The 12,422-nt window shown below is 36.9% G+C and overlaps 2 protein-coding genes across 2 annotated transcripts; both read left to right on the top strand.

Moving 5' to 3' along the window:
- The first annotated feature begins 1,625 nt into the window (after nt 1-1,625).
- Nucleotides 1,626-3,998, top strand: LOC131045987 (G-type lectin S-receptor-like serine/threonine-protein kinase At2g19130). Its single transcript, XM_057979619.2, has one exon. It carries the CDS (start codon nt 1,626-1,628, stop codon nt 3,996-3,998), a length of 2,373 nt encoding a protein of 790 aa, XP_057835602.2.
- A 4,740-nt stretch (nt 3,999-8,738) lies between these two features.
- Nucleotides 8,739-11,644, top strand: LOC131045986 (G-type lectin S-receptor-like serine/threonine-protein kinase At2g19130). The gene has a single exon (XM_059207555.1). It carries the CDS (start codon nt 8,903-8,905, stop codon nt 11,267-11,269), a length of 2,367 nt encoding a protein of 788 aa, XP_059063538.1. The 5' UTR covers nt 8,739-8,902; the 3' UTR covers nt 11,270-11,644.
- Nucleotides 11,645-12,422: the final 778 nt, after the last annotated feature.

Genomic DNA, 12,422 nt, shown 5'->3' with positions numbered 1-12,422 from the left:
AGGAGAGTGCTAAGTTTTTGTTCATCTCTAAGTTCTTGTCTTGCTTTCCTTTAGTCACATTGATCTTGGGTGACTTCATAGCTAAATTTAACACATAACATATTGTTATTTGAATTTATTTTGCCAATACCTATGCACAAATACCTCATTAATCATGCACTATGGTACCAATAAAGTTGCACAATTCCTTTGATTAAATGCTTTTTTTTTAAACTGGTGAGTATACAAGTGAGCAACTATTGTACATGCAATTTTTTTTAGTGAGCTTCTAATTAAAATGTAGTAAAAAATGGTTATTGGAACTTAACTGGCAATTTAATCCTTTCACTATGATATACAACTTTCATTTGTAAATTGTTTAACCTATGATTTGTTGTTGTTGTCAAAAGATAGTTGTTGTTGTTTTTAGGTCAAACAATAGTTGTAATACAAATGGAAAAAGTAACAATCTTCATTATGTTATAATTAAATGAAATGGATGTCGAGCAAGCTTGAATTTGATGGTATAAATGGTTGTCTTTTGAATTTTAAACTATATATTTTAACTTTAAAATTTATTTGACTGTATAAATTGATATGCTATATTTAAATTATAAAACCATATATTTAATCTTTTAAATTATTAGTAAATAGTGAAATAATTTATTACAAATAAATAGAATATAATATTTTAATTTGTAATAATAATACATATCATTTTATAATATATTAAATATAAATCGATTTATAATATTTTTTTGACAATTTATATATTTTTTAAAACATCAAATAAAAAGGCATTTAAAAGACCAATCTATCAACAGACAGTTATTCTCCATACTAAAAAAATATGATAAAAAATACAAATTTGCATAACACAATTATTTTTCAACAATTTTTTTGTATTTTTACTATTATATGTATCATTGATGTGGTGCTATTTTTTAATGAAGAATAGCAGTCTCCAATCTATCATAGGTAGGGGTGACCGTCGAAGTCCAGGCCTGTGCGTGACGGCTTAAGAGTCGTCGAACGTGCAAGACTCGGTGCAAAGTAGAAAAGCCAGCGGTAAAGTCTTTGTATATAATTTCCTCTTGCTCCTCTCACGACTTTAACATAACCTTCATGTGTTTCTTATTACTTTGCTGACTGACGACCGATTTGTGCGCATACGTTAAAATTAACTATACTTGTGTGCCGGGAAACGTGTCTCTGAACCCTTTGACACTCAACACAATAAACGATATTTTCACGCACTTCGAGCTTTGACTGGCGGTTCTCTTTGAAAATTTGGAGGTTCAGCCTAAATGTCACCATCCATGGACCCAACTAATACGCTCTTCCCAAACATTTAATTTTAAAAAATCCTAAATACAGTTTTCCATCCATTAAATGTTAGACATTGCCTCTTTAAGTGGCGCAAATTTGGGGTGAAAACTATTCTGTGGAGCACAGTTCTCATGCATTCCAAGCTCTCTTTGGTATAAATCTGCAGCTTCTACGTTTGGGAAATTGGGCTTCTTTAGTGAACGCCTTTGTAAATTTAATGGTCATTTGGAAGTGACTTTTGTCGAAGTTTCCGCCTTAGCATGCCTATTATGTTTTAACCATAGAGGGAGATTCGTTCCATCTCCAACACTTCAGCGATGGGGGAAATCAGGGAAAAGCTCTGCTTATGCCTGTTTATTGTTTTTGTGGTGTTTATTCAACAGAAAAGTTATGGTGCTGCTGTCGAGGGTGGAGATACTCTTTCCTTGGGCGCCTCGATTACTGGAAATCAGACAATAATTTCAAAGAATGGCACATTTGTATTGGGGTTCTTCAGTCCAAATGGAACCAATAACTGGTATATCGGCATCTGGTATGCCAATATAACAGAGAAGACGATCGTTTGGGTGGCTAACAGGGAGACTCCCGCGAGAAACAGATCTGCCGTTTTGAAACTACAAAAAGGTGGTGATCTGGGACTGTTGGACGCAACGGGTACATCTCTTTGGTCGGTCAATGTGACCAAGAAGCCTTCCCAGGCTGTGATATTAGATTCTGGTAATTTTGTAATGCTTGGCGATGACAATAAATCTGAAATTGTTTGGCAGAGTTTCGACAATCCTGTGGACACCTGGTTGCCAGGGATGATGTTTGGTGGACAGCTAAAGCTAGTCTGTTGGAAAAACTCAATGGATCCTGCTCCTGGGCTTTACTCCTTTCACATGGATCCATCTGGGGCCAAACAATTCGAGTTAACATGGAACAATTCTGTACAGTATTGGGAGAGCGGGACTTGGGACAACAAAAGTTTCAGTGACGTTCCAGAAATGACAAGCACCAAAGGCCTCTACGGTCTCAACGTTGAAAGTGGTAGCTCTGGTTCATATTTCAGTTATACATTGCTGCCTGGAATCAATGCGCTCTCACGTTTCACACTTACTGTATCGGGAGGAATGCAAATGTATGCTTTGTCTGATGGCAGTAATTGGAACGCATTCTGGTCTCGACCCAGAGATCAGTGCGCCATATATGGTATCTGCGGCGGTTACGGAACATGCAACTTCAACAATCTTCAATTCTGCAGTTGCCTGGAAGGCTTCGTCCCCAACGACAATCGCGCCTGGAAATCGAAAGAATGGTCGAGTGGCTGTGTTCGGCAGAGCCCGTTAAACTGCGGTGACATAAATGGGAGCACTGACGGATTCATTAACCCTAGTGTAAAGTTGCCTAATTATTCCGCTTCCTCCTACCCTGCATACACGAGGAAAGATTGCGAGAAAGGGTGCCTCCGCAACTGCTCGTGCACTGCGTTTACTTTCAATCCGTCTTCAGGATTCTGCCAAATCTGGACCGGAGGTTTATTAAACATGCGTAGCTCTCTTCCATCAGAAAGCGATTCAAATGTTTTTATTCGAGTAGATGCCTCTGCAGTTCCGAAGACCAATGAATCGTCATCCTCCAAACGCAAAATAGCAACTATCGTAGGCGCAGCGCTCGCTGCGGTCGTTGCACTTGCAGTTGCTTTGGGTATATTTACGTTTCTACTCAGGCGAAGGCAGCGAGTAGTACAACCACAGAGGTGGGCAGAGTCCTGCAACCCTTTGCTCAGAGCGTTTACTTACAAGGAGCTCAAGACTGCGACTAGGAATTTCACAGACAAGCTGGGAGGCGGCGAATTTGGCTCTGTGTACAAAGGTTCTCTAAGCGATAATACTCAGGTGGCCGTGAAAAAAATTGGGAACTCTAGGGACGGAGAGAAACAATTTCATAAAGAATTGAGCACAGTAGGGAGATTAGAACATCAGAATCTGATCGAGCTCCGAGGGTTCTGTTCGGAGCAGTCGCAGAATCTGCTGGTGTACGAATACATGCCCATCGGATCCCTGGATTCCTTCTTATTAGACAATTCTAAAGCCCGATCCAAGGTCTTGGACTGGAAGACCCGCTTCCAAATAGCCCTGGGGACGGCAAAGGGGATTGCTTATCTGCATGACAAGGAAATTGTGCACTGCGATATAAAGCCCGAGAATATCCTACTTGACGGGAAGTTCAACCCGAAAGTTGGAGGGCTTGGGCTGGCGAAGATAGAGGGCGTAGCTTTCAGCCACGAAGAGACGTTCATCAGAGGAACGAGAGGTTACCTCGCTCCCGAATGGATGTCTGGCCTGCCCATCACTGCCAAGGCTGATGTCTACAGCTTTGGAATGACGCTGCTTGAAATCATTGCGGGGCGAAGGAATGCGGGTCTGATCGTGGAATCGAGCAGTATGTTTTTTCAGGCTTGGAGTGCAGAGCAGGTGAAAAGGGGAAATCCTTTACTGTCTGAGGATGGAGATTTTGTTCATGGTAATTCAGAGGGCGAGGAGATCAGAAGAGCTACCATGGTGGGTGGATGGTGCGTTCAACAAAGGGATGAGGCCAGACCCTACATGTGGCAGGTAATCAAATTTCTTCAAGGTCCTCTCGATCTTCAAACATCACAAGCTCTGCAACTTCTCCTCGACGGAAAAGGACATCATGTTTTATCTTAGAAAAAGGTCAAACCTCCATTGCTGCATGAATTCGTTGATATGAATAATCAAAGGTAAATCTATAGCTAAGATCAAAAGGCGTTTGAACGTATAACCTGCCAACAAAGATTGATGAAAGTCTACATCCCAATCAACATATATTATTCAAGGAAACAGAAGGTGACGGATGTAAGGCTCTACATTCAGTAAGTATAATTATTGACCACCATGAAAAAATCATTCAGATGTGCCCTAAGCTATTGATAATTTTGTACTTCCAAAGATGAGGAAAGTGTTCGCGATTCCTTGGAGTTGCATGAGATTTAGGTTATGTCAAAGAGTGGGTGAAATCTAGTTTGATGCATAGAGAAGGTAGGTAGTGAGTGTAAATTTATGTTTTTTTTAATTGGTCGATAGGTTATATTATGTGTTGGGTTTCGTAATGAAAAAATAAGGTTTATGTCACAAATTTCTCATGTGAAATAAGATATCAGTCAATCAACTGTAGAACTTTATCATTTATTTGAAAACATTATAGCAATAAAATTACAATTTATTTATGCATTTGATGAGAGAGATTATGAAACCAATTCCATCATATGTTAGTTGAATAAATGCACAATATTATTTGTTAGATTTTGTTTCTCAGTGACAGTCCTTTAGAGAGTTAGTCAATAGGATTTGATTTGCTTTGAATGCATTCTTTGTATCTAGAAAATACATTAAAAATCATTGCTCAATATGTATGTCAATTGTCCCTTCAGATAGAGTTAGTCAATAGGATTTGATTTGCTTTGAATGCATTCTTTGTATCTAGAAAATACATTAAAAATCATTGCTCGATATGTATGTCAATTGTCCCTTCAGATGTAGTCATAAGAAATACCTAATATGCTTTGAACATCGATAAATTTTCTCTGGTTGCATTATGTTTAGTTGTAAATGCATTTATCTATTATACTATAGTTTATCATCTAATGTGTATATAAATAGAATAAATACCATGGAAACAAATATGAAACTTACTATAGACTGCTCGAAGAGGACTACTCAAAGACTAGCTATACGAATTTGAAGAATCTATGGTACTTTTTTGCACACTCTGCCCATTTTCTTCATGTTGATGGGTTCAGTTGCATAGGCAAGTGTGACCTAAATTTAATATTTCTAAATTTGGACAAACTTGTTTTGTATTAGTGTTTTGATAGGAGTTTTATAACAAATAAGATAACTATTGGCTCAAATTTTTAAACTAAATTGAATCAATGTAGAAGAGTTAGATGTATATTTTATCAAGAATATTTTATGCATATATAATATTAAAATAATGTATCTTCTATGCATAAATAAGATTATATTCTATCACTTATTAACTTATATATATAGTTTTCTATCAATGTAAACCTTGCACCTTCTTCTCGTGCTGTATATTTTATCAAGAATATTTTATGCATATATAATATTAAAATAATGTATCTTCTATGCATAAATAAAATTGTATTCTATCACTTATTAACTTATATATAGTTTTCTATCAATGTAAACCTTGCACCTTCTTCTGGTGCAAGTGCTAATTATACTTTTACGAAGAAAGATTGTAATATATTCATACAAATAGTCCAGTTTCAAATGAATTAAACTAGTTGTGAATTATTTTTTAAGTCTAGATCTATTTGAAATAGATCTCTTCTAAATTAATCATGTTAATAACCATGCTCATTAAGAGAAAAATAGTTTTAGATCTAATTGAAATATTTTCCTAGGCATTAGAATTTTACAAATGAGCGATTAGCCATGTTGCCATTATTGGTTTATTGAAAGATAGAAAGAAAATAATTAGAGACCCTATCACCCCATTAAGGGAGGGCCTTTGTTCAAAGTGCTACACAACAAAGCAAATGACCAAATTCCCATTTGTGATGGCTAGAGATTTGACTTAGGTAAGATCAATCTCCTTAACTATTATGTTGACACAAACCTTGTAGGATAGATTGTGAAGAGATACTTGACCCTTAGGATCTTTTTGTGTTTGTACTAATGGTGTCAAGTTTTTTATTGATGATTAGGTCCTCTTTTGCAAGGTGTTTCTCTTGAATTCTAAAGCTCACACTCCACTAGACTTAAAATCCTTTTTCATATGAAGTGCATAGGCTAGCAAGGGCATGGACCCAAAAACATAAAGTTATGTGTAAATTCCAAGATAGAGGGTATATTCTCATCTATTTTTCATAGAAAGGTAGCAAATTTTAGTGTTACATTAGAGTTGTCCTCTTTTCACTATACCAAATTTAAATGCCCTAATCTAAAGCATTTATTTTCTTAAAATAACTTACTTATTTCATTACCAATATATAGTAGTCAAATTAATTAATCTAGACTAATATATGTTGATGTGTGTATTTTATTTAATTAACCTAAATTAAGCATAGATGAAGGTTATTTTCATTCACAATATCATCACGTTAACTAATTCATTTACCTATAATTTAGAATCTAAATTTGAAAATTGATCTTACTTCTCAATTAAAATTTTCATGATATTTATCCATTTAAAAACTATTTTCAAAGACTAAAAAATCATATTTAAGAAAGAATGTTCAATCTAATAAAAAGTTTAATGGTCATATGATCTACTTAAAATTTTAATTACTAAAAATATCAAATAGAATATTTAATAAATAATTTTTTGTTGTTATTGTGAAATAGTATTACTTTTTTTGTAAAAGTTTCCTCACTAAATTGTTTAAGCCATAATTTATTGTTGTTGTTGTGAAATAATAGTAATTTTTTTAATAAATTTTCTTTAGTAAATTGTTTGTTGTTGTTGTGAAATAGTAGTTGTTATGCAAATGGAAAAAGTAGTAAGCTTAGTTGTATTTTGATGGGAGTGGCACTAGTGTAGACAATGATCTTTGTTGTTCCACTCTCTATTTGGGCTTTACATAAAAAAATTGAAGGATTGAATTGACAAGTCACTTGGTGAAGGGGTACATTTGCCACCTTTGTGATAAAGTCAATGCTATATGTTGATGACCTCGCCATATTGTCTAAAACATTACATTGTCTTCAAGAGCATCTAAGAGCCCTAGGCCTATTTTGTGAAGAGGTGGGAATGCAAGTGAACATTGAAAAAAAGAAAGTCACATGATCTTTTTCTTTAGAAAAAAAAGAAGAATCTAAATAAAGTTTGAGTTTGAAGGAAGCCACTTGTAAGTGGTAAATGAATACATAAACATATGAACCTTTATTTTCATAGAAAACTTAGTTGGGAGGCTTGTAGAGAAAAAGGGATACAAAGGAGGTTAGAAAACATTATACATGCTTCAAAATAGATGTAGATCAACGAAGTAATGGGATTGGAAGACAAAGAAGAAAATATTTAGGTTTCTTGTTGCACCAATGGTGTTGTATGGTTGTGAAGCATGGGGCAACAATGTCTTATTATCAAGGTGGATGGAAATGAAAGATTACATAATTTCATCATAAGCAATTTCAAAATTAAAGCCAAAATCCCATATGAGATCATCTTAATTCAGGCTAGTGCCTTCTTGATTGAAGTGATTGTGTTTGAAGAGAATGGGGAATATGGAAAGTCAGCAGTGGCATATAATTGTTGTAGGGGAAAAGCTAAATAGAAGAGAAAATACTTGGATGAAATACAATATCAAATAGATGAATAAATGTGAACTTAATATGTAAGAATGTGTAAATCTTAACACAAAAATAAAAAAATGTGTGAGAGAAACAATCAAAACAATGATGTGGACAAAGCATCTTGGATGATAAAGAGAATATTATGTCAAACATTTCAGTCCCACATGTAACTATGAGCAAAAACACTACATAAAGGTAGATATAAAATGAAAAGCTAAAATGCTAATAGCTCAATTAAGAACTAGCTCACACCATCTTAGATGCAAAACAAGAAGGTGGAAAACACCAAAATAAGAATGTGATGACAAGGGTTGTTGTCTTTGCACCTCAAGCTTAATAGAAACACAATGATGCTGCATCATGAAGTCTCGAACTTATGAAGATATCTAAGCCAAGTATGTTGAAATATAATGAACGTCATGAAGTCTCGAACCTATGAAGATATCTAGACCAAGTATGTTGATACTCCAAAAACATAATCTCTAACTACATCAATTGAAAATGAATGAATTATAAAGATGATAAAATACACGGTCAAAACCCATAACCAAAAAAATGGTTAACGAAGAAATCGTGGATACTCATAAACAAAGGTTGAAAATATTGATTGTGTCCCTTAAACTCGTTACCTTGTTTCCAATCATGAATCCTATAGACGGACTAGTATGTGGATGTCATAAAAAAATATTATTTTCATTTCATTTCTTGCCGTGTTTGCTCTCTCCATGACTTTTACCATACCCGTCATCCTCTCTTGGCTTTGTTGTTTGTTTATTATTAGTTTGAAGACTACGACAACTAAGTTTACATAACGTTAAAATTGATTGGACTTTTCTTACGGGCAGCATGTTTCTGAACCCTTTGACACGAGACGCAAGAGACAGAATTTCCACGCGTCGTTTGGAACAACACTATAATTTTGGCCTTCAGCTTAGATTTTTCAAATGGTCCCATTCAAATTTTCCAGGTCCAACCTAAATGCCACTATCCAAAAACACCTAATTTAGAAAAGCCTAAGTATGGTTTTCCATCCATTAAGTTTAAAGCATTGTCTTGACCGGTGCAAATTTTGTGTCAAATTTATTACTATACGGGACACTGTGCATACATTACAAACTCTGATATAAATCTGCATCCTACACGTTTGGGAAATTGGGCTTCTTTAGCGAACACCTTTCGAAATTGAATGGCCTCTTTCGGGGAAGTTTCCGCTTAGCATCTCTTGTATTTTAACGCAAGAGAGAGGTTCGTCCCATCGCTAACACTTCAGGATGGACGAAATCAGGGAAAATTTCCGTTTAAGCCTGTTTTTTGCTTTTACAGTGTTTATTCAACTGAATGTTTATGGGGCTGTAGTCGGGGCTGCAGATACACTTTCCGTGGGCAACTCGCTTACTGGAAATCAGACAATAATTTCCAAGAACGGCACATTTGAATTGGGGTTCTTCAGTCCAAATGGAACCAATAACTGGTATATTGGCATCTGGTATGCTAAAATACCAGAGAAGACGATCGTTTGGGTGGCTAACAGGGAGACTCCCGCGAGAAACAGGTCTGGAGTTTTGAAGCTGTCTAGAGAAGTTAATTTGGAACTGTTCGATGCAGAGGGCGCATCTCTTTGGTCACCCAACATATCGAGCAAGGCTTCCCGGGTTGTGATATTAGATTCTGGTAATTTTATAATGCTCGGTGCTGACAACAAATCTGAAACTGTTTGGCAGAGTTTCGATTATCCTTCTGACACCTGGTTGCCAGAGATGAGGTTCGGTGGACAGCAAAAGTTAGTCTGTTGGAAAAGTTCATTGGATCCTGCTCCTGGGCTTTTCTCCTTTCATGTGGATCCATCTGGGGTCAAACAATTCGTGCTAACATGGAATAATTCTGTAAAGTATTGGGAGAGCGGAGCGTGGGACGGCAAAATTTTCAGTGGAGTTCCAGAAATGACACAGAAAGGCTACTACAATCTCAGTGTAGATGTTACTAGCTCTGGTTTGTATGTCAGTTATCCATACGTGAATGCGCCTTCACGTTTCGTCCTAATTAAGTCCGGAGAAATTCAACAATTTTATTTCATTGATGGCAGTCAGTGGAATATGGTCTGGTCTCGGCCCAGAGATCAATGTGCCGTATATGGTTTGTGCGGCGCTTACGGAAGCTGCAACTCCAACAATCTTCAGTTCTGCAGCTGCGTGGAAGGCTTCACCCCCGCAGATAATCGCACCTGGGATTCTCAAGAGTGGTGGTCCAGTGGCTGTGTTCAGCAGAGGCCGTTAAAATGCGGTGCCAAAAGTGGTAGCACGGACGGATTCATCGAGCCGAGCGTCACGTTGCCTGATGATTCTGCTTCCTCATATCCTGCAACCACAAAGAAAGAATGCCAGAAAGCCTGCCTCAGCAACTGCTCGTGCACTGCGTATAGTTTCCAATCACCTTCAGGGCCCTGCCAAATCTGGTGCGGAGATTTGTTAAACTTGCGTAACTCTCTTCCATCAAAAAGCAATTCAAATACTTTAATTCGAGTAGCTGCCTCTGCACTTCCAGAGTCTGATAAGTCGTCCTCCTCCAAACGCAAAAGAGCAGCTATCGTAGGCGCAGCGCTAGCTGTGGTCGTTGCAGTTGCAATTGCTTTGGGCATATTAACGTTTTTACGCAAGCGAAGGCAGCGAGTAGTACCACCACTGAGGTGGGCAGAGTCCTGCAACCCTTCGCTCAGAGCGTTTACTTACAAGGAGCTCAAGACTGCAACCAGGAATTTCACCCACAAGTTGGGTGGCGGCGAATTCAGCTCTGTGTTCAAAGGTTCTCTAAGCGATAGTACTCAGGTGGCCGTGAAAAAAGTTGGAAACTCGAGGGACGGAGAGAAACAGTTTCAGAAGGAATTGAGCACAGTGGGGAAATTTAAACACCATAATATGATCGAGCTCCGAGGGTTCTGTTTGGAGCGGTCGAGGAATCTGCTGGTGTACGAGTACATGCCCATTGGATCCCTGGATTCCTTCTTATTCGACAATTCAAAAGCCCAATACAAGGTCTTGGACTGGAAGACCCGCTTCCAAATAGCCCTGGGGACGGCAAAGGGGATCGCTTATCTGCACGAGGAGGGAATTGTGCACTGCGATATAAAGCCCGAGAATATCCTGCTGGACGCGAAATTCAACCCCAAAATTGGAGGTCTTGGGCTGGCGAAGATAGAGGGCATAGCTTTCAGCCACGAAGAGACGTTCATCAGAGGAACGAGGGGTTACCTCGCTCCTGAGTGGATGTCTGGCCTGCCCATCACTGCCAAGGCTGACGTCTACAGCTTTGGCATGACGCTGCTTGAAATCATTGCGGGGAGAAGAAATTCCGATCTGATCGTGGAGTCGAGCATTATGTTCTTTCAGGCGTGGGCTGCAGAGCAGATGAAAAGGGGGAATCCTTTACTTTCTGAGGAGGATGGGGATTTTGTTCACGGCAATTCAGAGGGCGAGGAGATTAGAAGAGCTACAATGGTGGGTGGATGGTGCGTTCAGGAAAGGGAAGATGCTAGACCCTACATGTGGCAGGTCATCAAAATTCTGCAAGGTCTTCTAGATCTTCAAACATCACAAGCTTTGCAACTTCTCCTCAACGGTAGAGGACACCATGTTTTATCTTAATTAAAGATCAAACCTCCCTTGCTGATCTGACTAATCAAAGGGAAATCCATATCTAATATGAAAAGGGATTTGAATGCGCTAACCCACCCACAAGGATTATGAAGTCCACATCTCCATCAACATTTCACAAATAGACAGTGACGAGTGTGAAGTTGCGTGAAATTGTATTTGCACTTAGGCTATCTTAAGAAATTACTGCAATCTATTTTTGTGTATAGGGAAACTTGTGTGTAATTTTATGCTCTACTTTAATTAATGAAGAAATATTGTAATTCATTCATAGCAACAGTTCAGTTTGAAAATGTTGTAAGGGGTTTCGGGTCTCTTCAAAATCTGTTTTATCTTTAATCAAAAGTAGTTCAGTTTGAAACATTATATTATGTCTTTCATTTGGTGTGAATTATGTTTTAGAGTCTTAGTTAGGTTTACTAACATAAAACTATTCTCAATTTAATTGAGATATTCTTTGAGTCATTAAAATCTTTCAAACAAGTTATTATTCATATTGTCCTTGTTGATTTATTAAAATATAACATCTATAGAAATTAAAGACCCTATCACCTACACTAAGAGAGGGTCCTTATTCATATAATTATTACAAACAAAATGATTACATTTTCATATGTAATGGCTAGATATTTGATTTAGTTAAGGTCACTATTCTAAACTATTATGTCAATATAGACCTTGTGGAAAACATTATAAACAAATACAACTCTTAGGAACTTTTTTGTGTGTGTTAATGGTGTTAAGCTTTTTATTAGTGATGTGGGCCTCTTTGCCAAGTTGTTTCTCTTGAATTTTGAAATCCGCACTCTTAAGACTTAAAATATCATGTCATCTAAAATGCATAGGCTAGCAAGAGCATTAACACAAAAATGTTATAGTTTTGTGCTCAAAATCCAATATAGAAGACATATTTAGATTATCTGTATTTGTAACAAAGAGACAAATTTTAGTGTTGCACTAGATTAGTTATTGTCACCATATCCAAACTCGAATAGTCTAATATATTGCATTCATTATTCCAAAATAGTTTAAATATTTAATTATCATTACATAATAGTCAAATTATTTAATCTATGTTAATTTATGTTGATACATGTTTATTATACTTGATTAATCTAAATTAAGGTTAAGGAAGGGTTTTTTA

Source organism: Cryptomeria japonica, chromosome 6 (genome assembly GCF_030272615.1).
Source record: "Cryptomeria japonica chromosome 6, Sugi_1.0, whole genome shotgun sequence".
In the NCBI taxonomy this organism is placed as follows: Eukaryota; Viridiplantae; Streptophyta; class Pinopsida; order Cupressales; family Cupressaceae; genus Cryptomeria; species Cryptomeria japonica.
The sequence above is the reverse complement of the archived record's forward strand: the minus strand, read 5'-3'. Positions and strand labels throughout refer to the sequence as shown.